Source organism: Triticum dicoccoides, chromosome 1A, assembly GCF_002162155.2.
Source record: "Triticum dicoccoides isolate Atlit2015 ecotype Zavitan chromosome 1A, WEW_v2.0, whole genome shotgun sequence".
Classification (NCBI taxonomy): Eukaryota; Viridiplantae; Streptophyta; class Magnoliopsida; order Poales; family Poaceae; genus Triticum; species Triticum dicoccoides.
The window spans coordinates 470,389,914-470,412,440 of record NC_041380.1 but is presented as its reverse complement, the minus strand read 5'-3'; the positions used below and the strand labels follow the sequence as shown (position 1 = coordinate 470,412,440).

General features: G+C 46.3%; 2 protein-coding genes across 2 annotated transcripts; one reads left to right on the top strand and one right to left on the bottom strand.

Moving 5' to 3' along the window:
- The first annotated feature begins 1,833 nt into the window (after window positions 1-1,833).
- On the top strand, window positions 1,834-3,852 carry LOC119279894 (pheophytinase, chloroplastic-like). The gene is made up of 6 exons (XM_037560968.1): window positions 1,834-2,209; window positions 2,290-2,401; window positions 2,551-2,644; window positions 2,956-3,133; window positions 3,223-3,292; window positions 3,406-3,852. Exons 1-6 carry the CDS (start codon window positions 1,899-1,901, stop codon window positions 3,739-3,741), a joined length of 1,101 nt encoding a protein of 366 aa, XP_037416865.1. The 5' UTR covers window positions 1,834-1,898; the 3' UTR covers window positions 3,742-3,852.
- Window positions 3,853-4,894: 1,042 nt separating this feature from the next.
- On the bottom strand, window positions 4,895-8,287 carry LOC119279883 (histone H3.2-like). Its single transcript, XM_037560964.1, has 2 exons — window positions 7,850-8,287; window positions 4,895-5,527 (listed from the first exon to the last, which is right to left on the bottom strand). Exons 1-2 carry the CDS (start codon window positions 8,194-8,196, stop codon window positions 5,206-5,208), a joined length of 669 nt encoding a protein of 222 aa, XP_037416861.1. The 5' UTR covers window positions 8,197-8,287; the 3' UTR covers window positions 4,895-5,205.
- Between the last annotated feature and the right edge of the window lie 14,240 nt (window positions 8,288-22,527).

Genomic DNA, 22,527 nt, shown 5'->3' with positions numbered 1-22,527 from the left:
TGTTACTTGCCTGAGATTCGATCATCGGTATCTCAATACCTAGTTCAATCTCGTTACCCGCAAGTCTCTTTACTCGTTCTCTAATGCAACATCCCGTAACTAACTCATTAGTCACATTGCTTGCAAGGCTTATAGTGATGTGCATTACCGAGAGGGCCCAGAGATACCTCTCCGATACACGGAGTGACAAATCATAATCTCGATCTATGCCAACTCAACAAACACCATCGGAGACACCTATAGAGCATCTTTATAGTCACCCAGTTACGTTGTGACGTTTGATAGCACACTAAGTGTTCCTCCGGTATTCGGGAGTTGCATAATCTCATAGTCATAGGAACATGTATAAGTTATGGAGAAAGCAATAGCACTAAACTAAACGATCAAAGTGCTAAGCTAACGGATGGGTCAAGTCAATCACATCATTCTCTAATGATGTGATCCCGTTTATCAAATGACAACTCTTTGTCCATGGCTAGGAAACTTAACCATCTTTGATCAATGAGCTAGTCAGGTAGAGGCATACTAGTGACACTGTTTGTCTATGTATTCACACATGTACTAAGTTTCTGGTTAATACAATTCTAGCATGAATAATAAACATTTATCATGGTATAAGGAAATATAAATAACAACTTTATTATTGCCTCTAGGGCATATTTCCTTCATAATACAGGACTCTCTCACCACCAGAGTGGAAGTTGGAGTCGGTGCCAGCGGACGGTCTCAACAACAAGGCTTAGGGCGGTGTCATCGACCAGACAACTCTTCCTAGGCGCAAAGGGCGGAGGGTGCCTTAATCCAGGGTCACCTAAAGTCATGGTTGTGCTTCTGAGGTGTTTTTGGCATCGGTTGTAACACAACCTTGGTTCTGTGTGTCACGCCAGGACCTTGGTTCTTTGTGTCATGCCTCCTCGCCGTTTGTGGCTTGTAATTGACACAATTTTGTGGTTGGTGTGATTGATAACCCATGGATTAGCATGGTATCAACTGTTTGACTCTTCTTCCATGAAATTGACACACCTCTCTATAATGTGTTCTGCTTCTTGACGATGTTCGTTCAGTGAGAGACCTTTGAAGGTGCTTGTAGAGGTAGGATATGTTTGCATACCTTTATAGGGGCGAGCGTACGTGTATATATGTGTGAGCGTTTGCAGTTGTAAAAAAAGACAGAAATAATTTCTGTCTAAATTTCATAGCCCAGTGGACAACTTATTTTTTCTAAAAGTTGGATGGAACTAGATTTTAATTGTGATTATTAATTTAAGCTTAGATAAGATTAGCACACACTACATCAAAGAAATCACGCCCTCCCTCCCCAACACAAATGCTTTGTTGTAAAAGCTAAGCTATGTAGTCTCCTTCACCATCTTGCAAAATTGAGTAAAATTCTGGTTCCTAGACCTAACCAACAGCCTCGCAAGTTTACAAATCTACATGCAACAGTGAAACAAAAATATTGACATTTGCACATACTGTCTTATAGTGCGCATTAGTTTCCGCAAAAGTCAAACTTCATAAACTTTAATCATATTCATGGAGAAAAAAAATCACATCCACAATACATAGTACATCATATGAAAACACTCCATTTCATGATAAATCTAATGATATTGGTTTGGTATTCTAGATGTTGATGTTTTTTTTTTTGATAAATTTGGTTAAAATTTGTGGAATCTGACTTATAAAAAATAAATAAACGAAGGGAGTACTGTAGAGTAAAGCGGAGCCCCAAGATTTTTGCATTTCCTTTGGATTGCTGACTTGCTATCGTGGTCCATTAAGCAGTGCAGAGAAGAGCACAAATCTCAGCGCAACAATCGATCGACGACGCCAAAAACCCACGAGACAACTAGACAACCGGTGGCCACCGGGGGGAGACGGAGCGCGCGGCGGATATGGCCGCACTCGCCCACCACCACCGTGTCCTTTCCTTCACCTCCTTCGCAACTCCAAGAACTCACCTACCCTGCGCGTCCTCCTCGTCGCCTCCCACGCATGCCCGCCTCAGAGGCGCCCGTGTTCTCCGGCACGCCTCCGGCGACAGCAGTAGCGCGGCCCTCGCCACCAGCTCGTCGCTGGAGGAGCTGTCCCGGAGCTGCACCACCTGGTCATGGCGAGGGATGCGCGTGAACTACCTGGTCAGGGGGGAGGGCCCGCCCGTGCTGCTCGTCCACGGCTTCGGCGCCTCCGTCGCGCACTGGCGCAGGTGAGCAAGAGCCGATCGATCCCGGCCAGGTTCTACGGATATTTTACTTCACGAATATTTCACTGGACATTTCTTTTCAGGAACATTGGCGTGTTATCTGAATCCAACACCGTCTATGCCATCGATTTGCTCGGGTTCGGGGCGTCAGACAAGCCTGCTGGATTCTCTTACACCATGGAAACATGGGCCGAGGTAAGTCCTCGGTTTGGCTAATACTCCCTCTGTAAACAAACCTAAGACGTTTTAGGTCACTTATTACAGAGGAAGAAGTAGCTAATAATCACCAGATCATGGCGTGTAATTAAATTGCTTAATTGCGTGTCTGGTTTTGTGCCAAGCAGTTGATCCTGGAGTTCTTGGACGAGGTCGTCAAGAGGCCCACCGTGCTTGTTGGCAACTCTGTGGGCAGCCTTGCTTGTGTCATTGCCGCCTCAGGTTAGACAAGTACACATGTCGAATATGGAATGGTAACTCTGTAGCTCCGTGTTCATGTCGAATATGGAATGGTAACTCTGTAGCTGGTTCTGAAGAATGATTTTGCAGCTGACAATTATACATGTGCCCATCCCATGTGACAGAGTAGCTGCAAGAATGCCTAACTTCTGAATTCTTTAGATGGCAACCTTTTATTTTTTTTACTAGGCAGGTGTTAACTTCTCTTTTAAACAATTGAATCTGCTCCCCTGCTCCAGCCTCTGTAGTCATTTCACTCACTTTGAAACTTGTTTGTTAATGCTGGGCAACAGATTCTACCAGGGACCTTGTCCGGGGACTCGTGCTGCTGAACTGCTCAGGTGGGATGAACAACAAGGCGATCGTCGATGACTGGAGGATCAAGCTGCTCTTACCTCTGCTCTGGCTAATCGACTTTCTGCTCAAACAAAAGAGTATCGCATCGGCGCTCTTCGGCCGCGTTAAAGAAAGGCATGTCTTCACTGCATGGTTTCAGTTACCCAGTCCCTTGGCCGACTGACATGGTGATGTAGTATATACTGATTCCTGAGCTGAAACAGGGAGAATCTGAAGAATATCTTGATGTCTGTCTACGGAAACAAAGAGGCCGTGGATGATGAACTGGTCGAGGTAAATACGCTCTGCATCTCCTGAACCATCAGCAAATTCTCTCATGCAGTTCAGAAGATATCTGAGTGGCAACCAAACGATGGCTGATGCCTTCCTGTCGTAGTGCTGTGCAGATCATAAGGGGGCCGGCTGACACCGAAGGTGCTCTCGACGCGTTCGTGTCGACGGTGACGGGCCCGCCGGGGCCTAGCCCGATAGCCCTGATGCCGACGATCAAGATTCCGGTCTTGGTTCTGTGGGGAGATGAGGACCCCTTCACCCCGATCGACGGGCCCGTGGGGAAGTACTTCTCCGGCCTCCCGTCCGAGCTTTCCAACGTGAGACTCTACATGCTGGCGGGGGTTGGCCACTGTCCGCACGACGATCGGCCGGACCTCGTGCACGAGAAGCTGCTGCCATGGCTGGCCAGCCTCCCGTCTGCGGCAGAGCCTGAGGTGGCGGTAGCTTAACTGGTGACCAGTGAGCTAACGATGAGCTAAAGAGATGAGCGTATATATCTGTCTTTTTTATGAACCCTCAAGAATCTGTCTTTACACGTTCAGAGCATCTACAACAACAAATACCAAATGTCGGCGCGTCCGCGGGCACTGAACAAACAACACATAAAATTGCTCCTCCACAACCGGATGCATCTAAACCGAATACTCAAATTCATATTAGCTCATGCAACGTCGTACATAGCTAAACACATTGTCATCGGACAACCAAAAAATCAACAAGCTCTACTAACTACGAAGAGAAAGACGACCGGAGAAGTTCATCCACGGTTGGTCTTGCCCTTGCCTTTGCCTTTCCCGTCGTCCTTGCGGCAGTAGGGGTCGAAGACGCGGAACGGATCGGGGCGGATCTGCTCATTGTCGGAGCTGTCCGATCCGCCGCCGTCCTTGTCTTTCCCCTCCTTGGGAGGCAGTCCGGCCATGACGCGGACCACTCGGCTTTGGTATTTTGCCATTGTCTTGACTGCCCTCCTCCGCCGCTTCTGAGCTACGCGGGCACAAAGGGATTCCTCCTCCTCTGCATCGCGGGCTGCCGAAGCCTCCTTTGCATCCCAAGACTCTCTAATGAGCAAACATCTTTTACTTCAAAGCCAAACGAGAAGAATGATGGCTAATTTTCTGTGGATCACAGTATCCATCTAACTTGGTGTGCTTGTTCCATTACCGTTCTGACAGAATGATGGTTGAATTCTGTAGCATCCTGCTCGGGACAGATTTAGTATTCATTTATCGGAGCTGCTTTGGATATCTGAATATACTGTAATTCATAACAGATCCAATACATCATTGCGCCTCTTGATCAATTCAACTGAAGGATGAAGTTCCTGTCACTGCCAAGAGGGTATCGTTTGTCTGTATTCGCAATTCCACAGTTGGAAGCACAGTTCAGCCAATTAAAAGGTTATTGTAGTAACTACATACAAATCAACAGAAATAAAAGCACAAATGATGATCCTAATTAACTTATAGCACTAGCAGTTAGCACGAACCACATGATGAATTGGTCACTGAGATAGTTTCACAGTACAAGTCAGGCAACAAATTTGTACACCAGGAAGTCCGGTCAAGGATAGAAACTCAATCTACAACTCGATGTAGTATGAAATGCAGACAAATCACCATCTCCATTTTCACACATTGCACCACAGAAGTAACATCAAATTAGACTGCAAACAAGTACGGCTAATCCGGGGCTCCTGGTAAATTATGGCAAATCAACTCATCGCCACCTCAATATCGCCCCAACAGAGACCAAACGGCGAAACAAATTCAGAAACGCGGCATTTGCAGAGAGAAGTTTGATTTCCAACAAACACATGCGAGCTACACAGGAAACAGCGAACTAGACAGGTCGGGGTTCCATCAAGCTTTTCGAATCTGCAGGCGGCGAGAGAGACATGCGACCGTCGGCCGGGCCTAGCCGCCGAAGCCGTAGAGGGTGCGCCCCTGGCGCTTGAGCGCGTAGACGACGTCCATGGCGGTGACGGTCTTGCGGCGGGCGTGCTCGGTGTAGGTGACGGCGTCGCGGATGACGTTCTCGAGGAAGATCTTGAGCACGCCGCGGGTCTCCTCGTAGATGAGCCCCGAGATGCGCTTCACGCCGCCCCTCCGCGCCAGCCGCCGGATCGCCGGCTTGGTGATGCCCTGGATGTTGTCGCGCAGAACCTTCCTGTGGCGCTTGGCGCCGCCCTTGCCGAGCCCCTTGCCTCCCTTGCCACGCCCGGACATGGCTGCCGATCTCGAGCTGCGAGCGGATGTGGAACCGGAGGAACGGCGGTGGCTACTGGCTACTGGTGATGTGATTTGGGGGCAGGGGCCAAGGGCGTTTTAAAGGGGGCGAGAGGTTGGAGGAGGCCTCTGCCTGCCGTTGGATGCGGATGGAGTGGACGGTGGAGATGGCGATCCGGGGGCGGGATGCCGCGGATCGGTGACGTGGCCGGAAGCTTGGACCGGTGGATTGGCGGGCTGGGTCAGAGCTATGGCGGCGGCTCGAAAAAAAAAATTTGCGGGGCGAAAATTTTGGCCATTTCAGAAAAAATGCAGAGGAATTTGAGGAATTTTGGCCATTTTAAAATGCAGAGGAATTTTGTGTTCAGAAAAAATGCAGAGTAATTCGCTATTCAGGCACTCAAATGTTTAAACGTATTACAGGAGTGCATTTAGGCCAAAATTACTCAAATGTTTAAATATATTCAGGCACTCGAAATTTTTGGGCTGTGGGCCGGCGGGGCCAGGTGTTTGTTCAGAACTGCTGTGCTGTGTCGTGTTCTTGAATGCATGGAATTTTCTCTGTCGAAATGAGAATGATTGTCTTCAGTTATTCTGCAAGGAACAGACTTTTTTTATGGTTGTATTCCAAGATAAGTTGCTAATTCACCGTGAATATCAATTCAATTTGATATACTTGTTGCGTTGCTGTAGCATGTCCTCCAATGAAAGACTCTTATTCCTTCATCCGAACTGTTTTTGAGTTCCGAAGATAATCTACAAGAAACTTGCTCGAACGCAATGCATCAATGCTATTCTCATTTTTCGTCGCTAACTGGAGTTCACTTTTTTAGGATTCAAACATTCGGATAACCCTTTACAAAATTACATACAATAACTTAGCGATCAGGTAATTGGTGCTAGAAGCTTAATGGCCTCCAAAAATTCTGCATCCCTTTTGAGTCACATGAGAATGCCATTAGAAACCTTCTCCCGTCAAAGAACTCGTATCATGCATCAGTAATAAATTTCATAAATTTAAATTAATTGTACGGTTCATAAACATAATACTGCCTCTCTTCCTTCAAAATTAAGTTTCGAGATGCTTGACTGTTCTAACATCAGCTTACCACCATAAACATTCGGATCCCACAGCAGCACTGCTGTAAACTGCCCAGAATGAACAGCTTTTTGCATCAAGTGTGTGCGCGCGCTAGTCGATGTTAGAATAGGTACCAAGAAATTGGCGTTGGTATTACTGTGGCAGCAGTTACCCATGGGCGACCACTAAAATTCTCTTAAGAAGTATAGAGCAGTGTGCCTCACGATAAACATCTAATCAAGAAAAACTGTAGTCGGAGGCATCCTTGTAACTGTGTTTGTAGTTTTGAGATTATACAGGATTGAGGCACTTTCAGCGCTGATGCGATCATCAGGAAGCACTACTGTTTATGTAAGGTACACAAAACTGAACTGAATGGGCATAGTTATTTGGAATTTTGACATCTGTTCAGGAGTATTACATCTGTTCATCCAGGTTCGGAGGCAACCAACCGGAATAGTTATTTGGAATTTTGACACACTACTACAGTAACATTTGTAAGCTACAAAATCGAAGCAATTAAGAACAAACTAGCTGAAACTGGCAGGTCACTTCACATGCTTGGGATAGGGCACATGTTCTCTTTACACTCCTGAATGTAACAAATGTTCAGGATACTCTATCCAAGCAATGGCCAGTCCACCGGAACAGAACATAAAGCAAACAACTGCTGCTTCGACAGGCAGAACCACAGGATGTACTTAGTTTAGAGCATGGTTCATAGACTTACAGGGTTGCAATGTAATCAGGCAGAATATGGATGCTTTTCAACAGAATATGTGCACTGAACATCAGACACACAGGTGCTGTCATGCAACTTGTTGATAGACGGAACTGAAGACGAGCACACTAGCGGACAAGCAATTTTCAGGTAACTGCCAGTTCGTTCAGGTTCAGAGGCAGCTAGCTAGGTTCAAGCTCTGAATGATAAAAGCTGAAATTCAGAGCAAAATAGAAAGAGCTAGCTAAATCTAGCAAGAACTCTGACAAGTTGGGAACAGGAATTCAAACACAGATGAATGAGAACGGGAAGCCAACATTTTTCATTTCCACCGCTGATGGCAACAAGAGGGTACCATCAGATTAGGCACAACGCATCGACCATGGCAAGAACACTACAAGCACACACATTTCCACCGACGAACTCAGCCTAACAGGGATCTAACAGACGGCGCATGGGTTGCAGCCTAGGCCCTCTCGCCACGGATGCGGCGGGCGAGCTGGATGTCCTTGGGCATGATGGTGACGCGCTTGGCGTGGATGGCGCAGAGGTTGGTGTCCTCGAAGAGGCCGACGAGGTAGGCCTCGGCGGCCTCCTGCAGGGCGGAGACGGCGGAGGACTGGAAGCGGAGGTCGGTCTTGAAGTCCTGGGCGATCTCGCGGACGAGGCGCTGGAAGGGGAGCTTGCGGATGAGCAGCTCCGTGCTCTTCTGGTACTTGCGGATCTCGCGGAGCGCGACGGTGCCGGGGCGGAAGCGGTGGGGCTTCTTGACGCCGCCGGTGGCCGGGGCGGACTTGCGGGCGGCCTTGGTCGCCAGCTGCTTCCGCGGCGCCTTGCCGCCGGTGGACTTCCTCGCCGTCTGCTTGGTGCGGGCCATGGAGTCGGAGACGCGCCGGGGGGTTGAGGCGGGGCCGGTTGTCGCTCGCGCTTGGAGATTTGGGGACGGGCTGGGGTGAAGAGGAAGAAAGGGAGGGATGGTGTTAAATAGAGAGAGGAGGCGCGCGCCGGCGCCGAGCGGGCGGGGGATTTTGGAGGGGAGGGCGCGTGAGTTTTGCTTTTCGGGAAGGAAGATGAGCGTGGAGCGTTGGATGTGTGATGCGTGGACGGTCAGATTTTGTATGGAGGGAGTGATCCGTGGGGTGGTGGTTCGCGTGCTGTGATTGGTTGGGTGCGAGTGAGGCGGATCGTGGAGGTCGCGTTGGATGTATGCCCGGCTCCCTTTCACTTCTCGTTGGTACAGAACAGGGCCGGCCGGTTCGTTCGCTCGCAGCTGCGATCGCTGCGTTCGATCCGTTCCTTACACCGTCTCCACTCGGCCGTAAGGACGACCCCCAAACACCTTTTTTAGCACCGGTGATAAAAAAATAATCTAAATCATGTTCTTAAGACATCATTTTGCGTCATATTTAAACAATAATAGCCCCGGCGACCCCATGCCAAACCCAACCCCCCGAGGGGCACTTGGGGCGTCCGACGCTATTTTGTGCATGGTCAAACCCATCAGTCAGCCTCTCTCCTCCCTCTTTCTGCTCGGCCCACCCCACCCACTAGCATGAAAAAAGAATATATCCACTCTATCTCTCCGCAAGCACAGCTCCTCGCTCCGATCGCGCTCGCCGCCGTCTCCTTGCTGCCCGCCGAGCCTTCGCCCTGGCCGCCGCGCGCCGTCACCACGCCTCCTCGCCGCCCGCTCGGTTGGACGAACGGGCCGTGAACTGGGCGCCCTCGCCCGAGGAGCTGCCGGAGGCTGACGACGAGGAGACGCTCGCGCAGGACCACCCGGCAGTACAACGTGCTCGCGGAGGCGCTCGCGGAGGCCAGGAGGTTCGACCAGCTCCGGTGGCTGGTCTGCGAGATGGCAGTCGTTGACGACGTCATGCCCGGGCCGTAGATGTAGGCTGCCATCGCCATCAAGAGGGAGGACGGCCACACGGAGGGCATCGAGGACTTTGTCCAAGAGCTTTCGCTGGATGCTAGGATTCCGTATGTCGTTGGAACAAGTCTGACAGTAAGAGTAGGGGGTAGGTAGGAGGAGGCAGGATCCTAGCTATGGCGAGAATGTCCACGCAAGTTTACGAGTTCAGGCCCCTCTCGAAGGAGGTAACAGCCCTACGTCTCGGTGTCGCGGAGGCTGATCCACTAGATATGTGTGAAGGTTAAAGGGGGTGCGAACTCTTGTGCCATAGGAGCGGGTGACTTATATAGAGTGCGCCAGGCCCCTCTGGCCCTCGGTTACACAGGGTTCAATGTGAGTTAAGATAGGGGCATTACTGGTAACGCCAGCTATTAATGATCTTTATGACTACGAAGTGAATGCCCGGTCGTTGCCATCCTGGGGTGATTGTAGGCCTTCTATGCTTCGAGTGATTGTTTTGTATGGTCGAGTGTAATGATTATGTCGAGTGGTATTGGGATATCCGAGTGGAATCTGCCGTCGAGTGGATTACACTTCAGGGTGATTTCAGTTGGTATCTTCTGTAGAACTTTGTATGTCTTTGACTCTAGGGTAGTGTCCTTGGGTAGGGTGTCTAGGTTAGGTCTACGACCCTACGCTAGGTACATGTCATCGTCATTAGCCCTCGAATGGATTGAGGTCCGAGTGAGGAATGGTTGGAGTTGATTCCGACTCGATTCAATGCTTTAGAGGCATTTCTTCAAGGTATTGAAAGTACTCGGATACTTTAACCCTGCATCAGTCGCCTCGGTCGATTCTAGCTTCTGAAATCGCCGAGTGGATTATGCCGCAAATCTTCGAGTGAATTAGGATTTGATATCTTCGGTGCGATTGACTGCTCCGCGATTCCCGGATCTCATGTGATTCAAAAATTCGGAGAAGCGCGTGGGACGGGGCGTGGCGCAGTAAGCGGAGCGAGTAGATAGGGACTCCTCAATCTTTGTGCCGCCTTTTTCGCCACGTATCGAGCCCACGCCTGTTACGGGATGTGATAAGATTGCTCGGGCCCACAAGTCAGCCACTCGGCAGCGGGTCCATAAAACGCGTCGTTGCCGATGCGGGGTACTATGCATCCCATTCATTCCCCTTTCTCTCTTCTTCTCCGTCTCGCATCTCTCTGCTCTCCGCACCTCTGCCAAACCCTCTCGAGCTCCGTCGCCATGGTGAAGGACAAACCATAGCCCTAGAGCACGCGAAGAAGGCGACGACGGTGGTGAAGGGAAAGAAGACGGCGAGGGGGTCGTCGTCGCGGTCTGGTCTGCCGCCTGGTTGGATCCAGGGGGACTGGATCCGCTCGACCGTCGCACAGGAAGACCTTGAGAATTTTGCCTCCAATGGCCTGATTGCTCACGGGTCCTGGAGGTTGCTGGAGGGGGAATCTGAGCCTCAGCCGCGCGAGGGTGAGCGCGTCCTCCTCACCACCCATGTTGAGTGAGGTTTCTCCCTGCCTCCGCATCCGTTCTTTCGGGTTTTTTTGAACTTCTTCGGTGCTCAGATTCACCACTTTCCTCCCAAGACAATCTCATATCTTGCTGCATTTGTTTCCATGTGCGAGAACTTCCTGGGGTGCTAGCCGCACTTGGGTTTGTTCAAGCACATTTTCACTTGTCGATCTCAATTGGTAAAGAAAGCCAACCCGGATGACGAAAAGACACACGTGATCCAAATGTGTGGGGGGTTAGGGATCCAAATGAGGGGTGGTAGTAATTTTCCGCCCCTGACCTTTCCCGAGTCAGTTAGAGGATGGCAGTCGACTTGGTTTTACTGCAAAGACATCCCGACTCCTAGTCAGTCGACCGACCTTCCCCCTTTCACCTTTGATAGACTCTGTTAGCCTTCTTCACTGAAAGTAACCATGGCTGAGAAGGGTGAGGTGTCCATGTTAGTCGACGCGGTTGTCGCATTGGTTAAAGGCGGAGTGACGGGCATGGATCTGTTGGAGGCATTCCTTAGTCGACGGATCCAGCCTTTGCAAGCCCGTGACCATCCCATGTGGATGTATTCGGGTCCAGAAGACACCGCTCGAACCCACCCGGAGGAGGTTGGCGAGGAGACGGTGGCACAGTGGCTCCGTAGCATTACTGGCAACAAGGATAACCCCCGGGGGTCAAGGAGGATTTTGCCATTCGACGCCCAGAACGCACCCGAAGAGGTCAGGCCTTTTCAGTCGGGTGTTTATAACTTCTTTGATATGCAACTGTCTCGAAATCCGACTGATACTTGCAACTTGTGTCTCGTAGGTTTTCACCAAGATGTACTTAATGCCGAACGGGGAGCAGCACCCAGAGGGGGTAGAGAGTGATGGAGAGAGCACTGATGACCCACAAGTATAGGGGATCACAACAGTTTTCGAGGGTAGAGTATTCAACCCAAGTTTATTGATTTGACACAAGGGGAGCCAAAGAATATTCTCATGTATTAGCAGCTCACTTGTCAATTCAACCACACGTGAAAGACTTAATATCTGCAACAAAGTATTTAGTAGCAAAGTAGTATGGAAGTAACGGTAACGGTGGCAAAAGTGATAGTAGCAGCATTGTAGCAATTGTAACAGTGGCAACAGAAAAGTAACGAAGCAAAGATCAATACGTGAAAAGCTCGTAGGCAATGGATCAGTGATGGATAATTATGTCAGATGGCATTCATAATGCAACAGTTATAACATAGGGTGACACAGAACTAGCTCCAATTCATCAATATAATGTAGGCATGTATTCCGAATATAGTCATACATGCTTATGGAAAAGAACTTGCATGGCATCTTTTGTCCTACCCTCCCGTGGCAGCGGAGTCCTATTGGAAACTAAGGGATATTAAGGCCTCCTTTTAATAGAGCATCAAACCAAAGCATTAACACTTGGTGAATACATGAACTCCTTAATATACGGTCGTCACCGGGAGTGGTCCCGACTATTATCATTCCGGGGTTGCCGGATCATAACACGTAGTAGGTGACAATAACTTGCAAGATAGGATCAAGAACACACATATATTCATGAAAACATAATAGGTTCAGATCTAAAATCATGGCACTTGGGCCCTAGTGACAAGCATTAGGCATAGCAAAGTCATAGCAACATCAATCTTAGAACATGGTGGATACTAAGGATCAAACCCTAACAAAACTAACTCGATTACATGGTAAATCTCATCCAACCCATCACGGTCCAGCAAGCCTATGATGGGATTACTCACGCACGGCGGTGAGCATCATGAAATTGGTCATGGAGGATGGTTGATGATGACGATGGTGATGGATTCCCCTCTCCGGAGCCCCGGACGGACTCAAGATCTGCCCTCACGAGGAAGATCAGGGCTTGGTGGCGGCTCCGTATTGTAAAACGTGATGAATCCTTCTCTCTAATTTTTTTCTCCCCGAAAGTGAATATATGGAGTTGGAGTTGAGGTCGGTGGAGGTCCAGGGGAGGCACAAGGTCGAAGGGCGCGCTCCCCACCCTTGTGGCTAGGGTGTGGGCCCCCTGCTGCTGATTCTTTCACCAATATTTTTTATTAATTCCAAAACTTGGCTCCGTGAAGTTTCAGGTCATTCCAAGAATTTTTTTATTCTGCACAAAAATAACACCATGGCAATTCTGCTGAAAACAGCGTCAGTCTGGGTTAGTTCCATTCAAATTATGCAAGTTAGAGTCCAAAGCAAGGGCAAAAGAGTTTGAAAAAGTAGATACGACGGAGACGTATCAACTCCCCCAAACTTAAACCTTTGCTTGTCCTCAAGCAATTCAGTTGATAAACTGAAAGTGATAAAGAAAAACTTTTACAAACTCTGTTTGATCTTGTTGTTGTAAATATGTAAAGTCAACATTCAAGTTTTTAGCATAGATCATGAACTAACCATATCCACAATAACATTTGGGTCTCACATTTACTCATATCAATGGCATAATCAACTAACGAGCAATAATAATGAACCTCGGATGACAACACTTTTCTCAAAACAATCATGATATGATATAACAAGATGGTATCTCGCTAGCCCTTTCTGAGACCGCAAAACATAAATGCAGAGCACCACTAAAGATCAAGGACTGACTAGACATTGTAATTCATGGTAAAAGAGATCTAGTCACAGTCATACTCAATATAAATTAATAACAATGCATAGAAATGACAGTGGTGCTCTCTAACTGGTGCTTTTTATAAGAGGATGATGACTCGACAATAAAAGTAAATAGATAGGTCCTTCGCAAAGGGAAGCGGGGATTTGCAGGGGTGCGAGAGCTCGAGTTTTGAAATGGAGATTGAATAATATTTTGAGTGGTGTGCTTCCATTCTCAACATAACAACTAAGAGATATTGGTATCTTCCATGCTACATACATTATAGGCGGTTTCCAAATATAATGTTAAAGTTTATACTCCCCCACCACCAACAAGCACACTCTACGGCTGGTCTGAAACAACGGGAATCGTCCAACTAACAACAATCCTAGGGGAGTTTTGTTTGCAATTATTTTGATTTGATTTGCTTTGAGCATGGGACTGGGCATCCCGGTTACCAGCCATTTTCTCGTGAATGATGAGCGGAGTCCACTCATCGTGAGAATAACCCACCTAGCATGGAATATATTGATAACCCTAGTTGGTACATGAGCTATTTGAGCATACAAAACAGATTATCATTCGAAGGTTTAGAGTTTGGCACATGCAAATTTACTTGGAACGGTAGGTAAATACCACATATAGGAAAGTATGATGGAATCATATGGAACAACTTTGGGGTTTTTATGGAAGTGGATGCACAAGCAGCATTCCCGCTTAGTACAAGTGAAGGTTAGAAAAAGACTGGGAAGCGACCAACTAGAGAGCGACAACAGTCATAAACATGCATTGAGATTAGCCAACATTGAGTGCAAGCATGAGTAGGATATAAATCACCATGAACATAAATATCATAAAGGCTATGTTGATTTTGTTTCAACTACATGCGTGAACATGTGTCAAGTCAAGCCACTCGAATCATTCAAAGGAGGATACCATCCTATCATACTACATCACAACCATTTTAATTTCCATGTTGGCATGCAAGGTAAACCATTACAAACTCCTAGCTAATTAAGCATGGCATGAGTAACTATAATCTCTAATTGTCATTGCAAACATGTTTCATTCATAATAGGCTGAATCAGGAACGATGTGTTGGAGAACGTAGTAATTTCAAAAAAAATCCTATGCACACGCAAGATCATGGTGATGCATAGCAACGAGAGGGGAGAGTGTTGTCCACGTACCCTCGTAGACCGAAAGCGGAAGCGTTAGCACAACGTGGTTGATGTAGTCGTACGTCTTCACGGCCCGACCGATCAAGCACCGAAACTACGTCACCTCCGAGTTCTAGCACACGTTCAGCTCGATGACGATCCCCGGACTCCGATCCAGTAGAATGTCGGGGAAGAGTTCTGTCAGCACGACGGCGTGGTGATGATCTTGATGTTCTACTGTCACAGGGCTTCGCCTAAGCACCACTACAATATTATCGAGGATTATGGTGGAGGGGGGCACCGCACACGGCTAAGAGATCAATGATCAATTGTTTTTTCCATGGGGTGACCCCTGCCCCTGTATATAAAGGAGCAAGGGGGGAGGCGGCCGGCCTAGGAGGAGGGCGCACCAAGGGGGGAGTCCTACTCCCACCGGGAGTAGGACTCCTCCTTTCCTTGTTGGAGTAGGAGAGAAGGAAAGAGGAGGAGAGGAAGAAGGAAAAGGGGGCTGCACCCCTTGTCCAATTCGGACCAGAGGGGGGCCGCGCGCCTCCTTCCTTTTGGCCTCTCTCCTCTATTCCCGTATGGCCCAATAAGGCCCATATACTCCCCGGCGAATTCTCATAACTCTCCGGTACTCCGATAAATACCCGAATCACTCGGAACCTTTCCGATGTCCGAATATAGTCGTCCAATATATCGATCTTTACGTCTCGACCATTTCGAGACTCCTCGTCATGTCCCCGATCTCATCCGGGACTCCGAACTCCTTCGGTACATCAAAACTCATAAACTCATAATATAACTGTCATCGAAACTTTAAGCGTGCGGACCCTACATCAAAACTCATAAACTCATAATATAACTGTCATCGAAACTTTAAGCGTGCGGACCCTACAGGTTCGAGAACAATGTAGACATGACCGAGACACGTCTCCGGTCAATAACCAATAGCGGAACCTGTATGCTCATATTGGCTCCCACATATTCTATGAAGATCTTTATCGGTCAAACCGCATAACAACATACGTTGTTCGCTTTGTCATCGGTATGTTACTTGCCCGAGATTCGATCGTCGGTATCTTAATACCTAGTTCAATCTCGTTACCGGCAAGTCTCTTTACTCATTCCGTAATACATCATCTCGCAACTAACTCATTAGTTGCATTGCTTGCAAGGCTTAAGTGATGTGCATTACCGAGAGGGCCCAGAGATACCTCTCCGACAATCGAAGTGACAAATCCTAATCTCGAAATACGCCAACCCAACATGTACCTTTGGAGACACCTATAGAGCACCTTTATAATCACCCAGTTACGTTGTGACGTTTGGTAGCACACAAAGTGTTCCTCTGGTAAACGGGAGTTGCATAATCTCATAGTCATAGGAACATGTATTAGTCATGAAGAAAGCAATAGCAACATACTAAACGATCGAGTGCTAAGCTAACAGAATGGGTCAAGTCAATCACATCATTCTCCTAATGATGTGATCCCGTTAATCAAATGACAATTCATGTCTATGGCTAGGAAACATAACCATCTTTGATCAACGAGCTAGTCAAGTAGAGGCATACTAGTGACACTCTGTTTGTCTATGTATTCACACATGTATCATGTTTCCGGTTAATACAATTCTAGCATGAATAATAAACATTTATCATGAAATAAGGAAATAAATAATAACTTTATTATTGCCTCTAGGGCATATTTCCTTCAGTCTCCCACTTGCACTAGAGTCAATAATCTAGTTCACATCACCATGTGATTTAACATCAATAGTTCACATCTTTATGTGGTTAACACCCAGAGTTCACATCGACATGTAACCAACACCCAAAGGGTTTACTAGAGTCAGTAATCTAGTTCACATCGCTATGTGATTAACACCCAAAGAGTACTAAGGTGTGATCATGTTTTGCTTGTGAGATAATTTTAGTCAACGGGTATGTCACATTCAGATCCGTAAGTATTTTGCAAATTTCTATGTCTATAATGCTCTGCACGGAGCTACTCTAGCTAATTGCTCCCACTTTCAATATGTATCCAGATTGAGACTTAGAGTCATCTGGATCAGTGTCAAAATTTGCATCAACATAACCCTTTACGACAAACCTTTTTGTCACCTCCATAATCGAGAAAAATATCCTTATTCCACTAAGGATAATTTTGACCGCTGTCCAGTGATCTACTCCTAGATCACTATTGTACTCCCTTGCCAAAATCAGTGTAGGGTATACAATAGATCTGGTACACAACATGGCATACTTTATAGAACCTATGGCTGAGGCATAGGGAATGACTTTCACTCTCTTTCTATCTTCTGCCGTGGTCGGGCTTTGAGTGTTACTCAATTTCACACCTTGTTACACAGGCAAGAACTCTTTTTTTGACTGTTCCATTTTGAACTACTTCAAAATCTTGTCAAGGTATGTACTCATTGAAAAAACTTATCAAGCGTCTTGATCTATCTCTATAGATCTTGATGCTCAATATGTAAGCAGCTTCACTGAGGTCTTTCTTTAAAAAAATCCTTTCAAACATTCCTTTATGCTTTGCAGAATAATTCTACATTATTTCCGATCAATAATATGTCATTCACATATACTTATCAGAAATGTTGTGGTGCTCCCACTCACTTTCTTGTAAATACAGGCTTCGCCGCAAGTCTGTATAAAACTATATGCTTTGATCAACTCATCAAAGCATATATTCCAACTCCGAGATGCTTGCACCAGTCCACAGATGGATCGCTGGAGCTTGCACATTTTGTTAGCACCTTTAGGATTGACAAACCCTTCTGGTTGCATCATATACAACTTTTCTTTAATAAATCCATTAAGGATTGCAGTTTTATTATCCATTTGCCAGATTTCTTAAAATGCGGCAATTGCTAACATGATTCGGACAGACTTAAGCATAGATACGAGTGAGAAACTCTCATCGTAGTCAACACCTTGAACTTGTCGAAAACCTTATGCGACAATTCTAGCTTTGTAGATAGTGACACTACTATCAGCGTCCGTCTTCCTCTTGAAGATCCATTTAATCTCAATGGCTCGCCGATCATTGGTCAAGTCAATCAAAGTCCATACTTTGTTCTCATACATGGATCTCATCTCAGATTTCATGGCCTCAAGCCATTTTGCGGAATCTGGGCTCACCATCGCTTCCTCATAGTTTGTAGGTTCGTCATGGTCAAGTAACATGACCTCCAGAACAGGATTATCGTACCACACTCGTGCAGATCTCACTCTGGTTTACCTACGAGGTTCGGTAGTAACTTGATCTGAAGTTACATGATCATCATCATTAGCTTCCTCACTAATTGGTGTAGGTGTCACAGAAACCGGTTTCTGTGATGTACTACTTTCCAATAAGGGAGCAGGTACAGTTACCTCATCAAGTTCTACTTTCCTCCCACTCACTTCTTTCGAGAGAAACTCCTTCTCTACAAAGGATCCATTCTTAGCAACGAATGTCTTGCCTTCGGATCTGTGATAGAAGGTGTACCCAATTGTCTCCTTTGGGTATCCTATGAAGACGCACTTCTCCGATTTGGGTTTGAGCTTATCAGGTTGAAACTTTTTCACATAAGGATTGCAACCTCAAACTTTAAGAAATGACAACTTAGGTTTCTTGCCAAACCATAGTTCATACGGTGTCGTCTCAACGGATTTAGATGGTGCCCTATTTAACGTGAATGCAGCTGTCTCTAATGCATAACCCCAAAACAATAGTGGTAGATCGGTAAGAGACATCATAGATCGCACCATATCTAATAAAGTACGGTTATAACGTTCGAACACACCATTATGCTATGGTGTTCCAGGTGGCACGAATTTGTGAAACTATTCCACATTGTTTTAATTGAAGACCAAACTCGTAACTCAAATATTCGTCTCCGTGATCAGATCATAGAAACCTTTCTTTCTTGTCACGATGATTTTCCACTTCACTCTAAAATTCTTTGAACTGTTCAAATGTTTCAGAGTTATGTTTCATCAAGTAGATATACCCATATCTGCTCAAATCATCTGTGAAGGTCAGAAAATAACGATACCCGCCACGAGCCTTAACACTCATCGGAACGCATACATCAGTATGTATTATTTCCAATAAGCCAGTTGCTTGCTCCATTGTTCCAAAGAATGGAGTTTTAGTCATCTTGCCCATAAGGCATGGTTCGCAAGCATCAAGTGATTCATAATCAAGTGATTCCAAAATCCCATCAGCATGGAGTTTCTTCATGTGATTTACACCAATATGACCTAAACGGCAGTGCCACAAACAAGTTGCACTATCATTATTAACTTTGCATCTTTTGGCTTCAATATTATGAATATGTGTATCACTACGATCGAGATCCAACAAACCATTTTCGTTGGTGTGTATGACCATAGAAGGTTTTATTCATGTAAACAGAACAACAATTGTTCTCTAACTTAAATGAATAATCGTATTGCAATAAACATGATCAAATCATATTCATGCTCAACGCAAACACCAAATAACACTTATTTAGGTTCAACACTAATCCCGAAAGTATAGGGAGTCTGCGATGATGATCATATCAATCTTGGAACCACTTCCAACACACATCGTCACCTCACCCTTAACTAGTCTCTGTTTATTCTGCAACTCCCGTTTTGAGTTACTAATCATAGCAACGGAACTAGTATCAAATAATTAGGGGTTGCTATAAACACTAGTAAAGTATACATCAATAACATGTATATCAAATATACATTTGTTCACTTTGCCATCCTTCTTATCCGCCAAATACTTGGGGCGGTTCCGCTTCCAGTGACCAGTTCCTTTGCAGTAGAAGCACCCAGTCTCAGGCTTAGGTCCAGACTCAGGCTTCTTCACTTGAGCAGCAACTCGCTTGACATTCTTCTTGATGTTCCCCTTCTTCCCTTTTCCCTTTTTTCTTAAAACTAGTGGACTTGTTAACTATCAACACTTGATGGTTTTCTTGATTTCTACCTTCGTTGATTTCAGCATCACGAAGAGCTTGGGAATCGTTTCCGTTATCCCTTGCATATTATAGTTCATCACGAAGTTCAACTAACTTGGTGATGGTGACTAGAGAATTCTGTCAATCACTATCTTATCTGGAAGATTAACTCCCACTTGATTCAAGCGATGGTAGTACCCAGACAATTTGAGCACATGCTCACTGCTTGAGCTATTCTCCTCCATCTTTTAGCTATAGAACTTGTTGGAGATTTCATATCTCTCAACTCGGGTATTTGCTTGAAATATTAACTTCAACTCCTGGAACATCTCATATGGTCCATGACGTTCAAAACGTCTTTGAAGTCCCGATTCTAAGCCGTTAAGCATGGTGCACTAAACTATCAAGTAGTCATCATACTGAGCTAGCTAAACATTCATAACGTGTGCATCTGCTCCTGCAATAGGTCTGTCACCTAGTGGTGCATCAAGGACATAATTCTTCTGTGCAGCAATGAGGATAAACCTCAGATCACAGATCCAATCCGCATCATTACTACTAACATCTTTCAACTTAGTTTTTCTCTAGGAACATATCAAAATAAAACTAGGGAAGCAACAACGCAAGCTATTGATCTACAACATAGATATGCTAATACTACCAGGACTAAGTTCATGATAAATTAAAGTTCAATTAATCATATTACTTAAGAACTCCCACTTAGAAAGACATCCCTCTAATCTTCTAAGTGATCACGTGATCCAAATCAACTAAACCATAACCGATCATCACGTGAAATGGAGTAGTTTTCAATGGTGAACATCACTATGTTGATCATATCTACTATATGATTCATGCTCGACCTTTCGGTCTCAGTGTTCCGAGGCCATATCTGCATATGCTAGGCTCGTCAAGTTTAACCTGAGTATTCTGCCTGTGCAAAACTGGCTTGCACCCGTTGTAGATGGACGTAGAGCTTATCACACCCGATCATCATGTGGTGTCTGGGCACGACGAACTTTGGCAACGGTGCATACTCAGGGAGAACACTTTTATCTTGAATAGTGAGAGATCATCTTATAATGCTACCGTCAAAAAAAGCAAGATAAGATGCATAAAAGATAAACATCACATGCAATCAATATAAGTAATATGATATGGCCATCATCATCTTGTGCTTGTGATCTCCATCTCCGAAGCACCGTCATGATCACCATCGTCACCGGTGCGACACCTTGATCTCCATCGTAGCATCGTTGTCGTCTCGCCAATCTTATGCTTCCACGACTATCGCTACCGCTTAGTGATAAAGTAAAGCATTATAGCGCAATTGCATTGCATACAATAAAGCGACAACCATATGACTCCTGCCAGTTGCCAATAACTCGGTTACAAAACATGATCATCTCATACAATAAAATTTAGCATCATGTCTTGACCATATCACATCACAACATGCCCTGCAAAAACAAGTTAGACGTCCTCTACTTTGTTGTTGCAAGTTTTACGTGGCTGCTACAGGCTTTAGCAAGAACCGTTCTTACCTACACATCAAAACCACAACGATAGTTTGTCAAGTTGGTGCTGTTTTAACCTTCGCAAGGACCGGGTGTAGCCACACTTGGTTCAACTAAAGTTGGAGAAACTGACACCCGCCAGCCACCTGTGTGCAAAGCACGTCGGTAGAACCAGTCTCGCGTAAGCGTACGCGTAATGTCGGTCCGGGCCGCTTCATCCAACAATACTGTCGAATCAAAGTATGACATGCTGGTAAGCAGTATGACTTATATCGCCCACAACTCACTTGTGTTCTACTCGTGCACAACATCAACGCATAAAACCTAGGCTCTGATACCACTGTTGAAGAACGTAGTAATTTTCAAAAAAATTCCTACGCACATGCAAGATCATAGTGATGCATAGCAACGAGAGGGGAGAGTGTTGTCCATGTACCCTCGTAGACCGAAAGCGGAAGAGTTAGCACAACGCGGTTGATGTAGTCGTACGTCTTCACGGCCCGACCGATCAAGCACCGAAACTACGGCACCTCCGAGTTCTAGCACACGTTCAGCTCGATGACGATCCCTAGACTCCGATCCAGTAGAATGTCGGGGAAGAGTTCTGTCAGCACGACGGCGTGGTGACGATCTTGATGTTCTACTGTCGCAGGGCTTTGCCTAAGCACCACTACAATATTATCGAGGATTATGGTGGAGGGGGGCACCGCACACGGCTAAGAGATCAATGATCAATTGTTTTTTCCATGGGGTGCCCCCCTGCCCCTGTATATAAAGGAGCAAGGGGGGAGGCGGCCAGCCTAGGAGGAGGGGGCACCAAGGGGGGAGTCCTACTCCCACCGGGAGTAGGACTCCTCCTTTCCTTTTTGGAGTAGGAGAGAAGGAAAGAGGAGGAGAGGAAGAAGGAAAAGGGGGCTGCACCCCTTGTCCAATTCGGACCAGAGGGGGGCCGCGCGCCTCCTTCCTTTTGGCCTCTCTCCTCTATTCCCGTATGGCCCAATAAGGCCCATATACTCCCCGGCGAATTCTCATAACTCTCCGGTACTCCGATAAATACCCAAATCACTCGGAACCTTTCTGATGTCTGAATATAGTCGTCCAATATATCGATCTTTACGTCTCGACCATTTTGAGACTCCTCATCATGTCCCCGATCTCATCCGGGGCTCCGAACTCCTTGGGTACATCAAAACTCATAAACTCATAATATAACTGTCATCGAAACTTTAAGCGTGCGGACCCTACGGGTTCGAGAACAATGTAGACATGACCAGGACACGTCTCCGGTCAATAACCAATAGCGGAACCTGGATGCTCATATTGGCTCCCACATATTCTACGAAGATCTTTATCGGTCAAACCGCATAACAACATACGTTGTTCCCTTTGTCATCGGTATGTTACTTGCCCGAGATTCGATCGTCGGTATATTAATACCTAGTTCAATCTCGTTACCGGCAAGTCTCTTTACTCGTTCCGTAATACGGCATCTCGCAACTAACTCATTAGTTGCATTGATTGCAAGGCTTAAGTGATGTGCATTACCGAGAGGGCCCAGAG

What these genes read in the sequence shown, in the direction of transcription:
- LOC119279883 (XM_037560964.1), bottom strand. Translation starts at nt 8,196, where the DNA reads ATGGCCCGCACCAAGCAGACGGCGAGGAAGTCCACCGGCGGCAAGGCG. An exon ending in CTCTGCGCCATCCACGCCAA is followed by an intron (nt 5,528 to 7,849) that starts GCGCGTCACCAT and finishes TCGCAGCTCGAG; the next exon opens with ATCGGCAGCCATGTCCGGGC.
- LOC119279894 (XM_037560968.1), top strand. Translation starts at nt 1,899, where the DNA reads ATGGCCGCACTCGCCCACCACCACCGTGTCCTTTCCTTCACCTCCTTC. An exon ending in CCATGGAAACATGGGCCGAG is followed by an intron (nt 2,402 to 2,550) that starts GTAAGTCCTCGG and finishes TGTGCCAAGCAG; the next exon opens with TTGATCCTGGAGTTCTTGGA. An exon ending in TTCGGCCGCGTTAAAGAAAG is followed by an intron (nt 3,134 to 3,222) that starts GCATGTCTTCAC and finishes GAGCTGAAACAG; the next exon opens with GGAGAATCTGAAGAATATCT.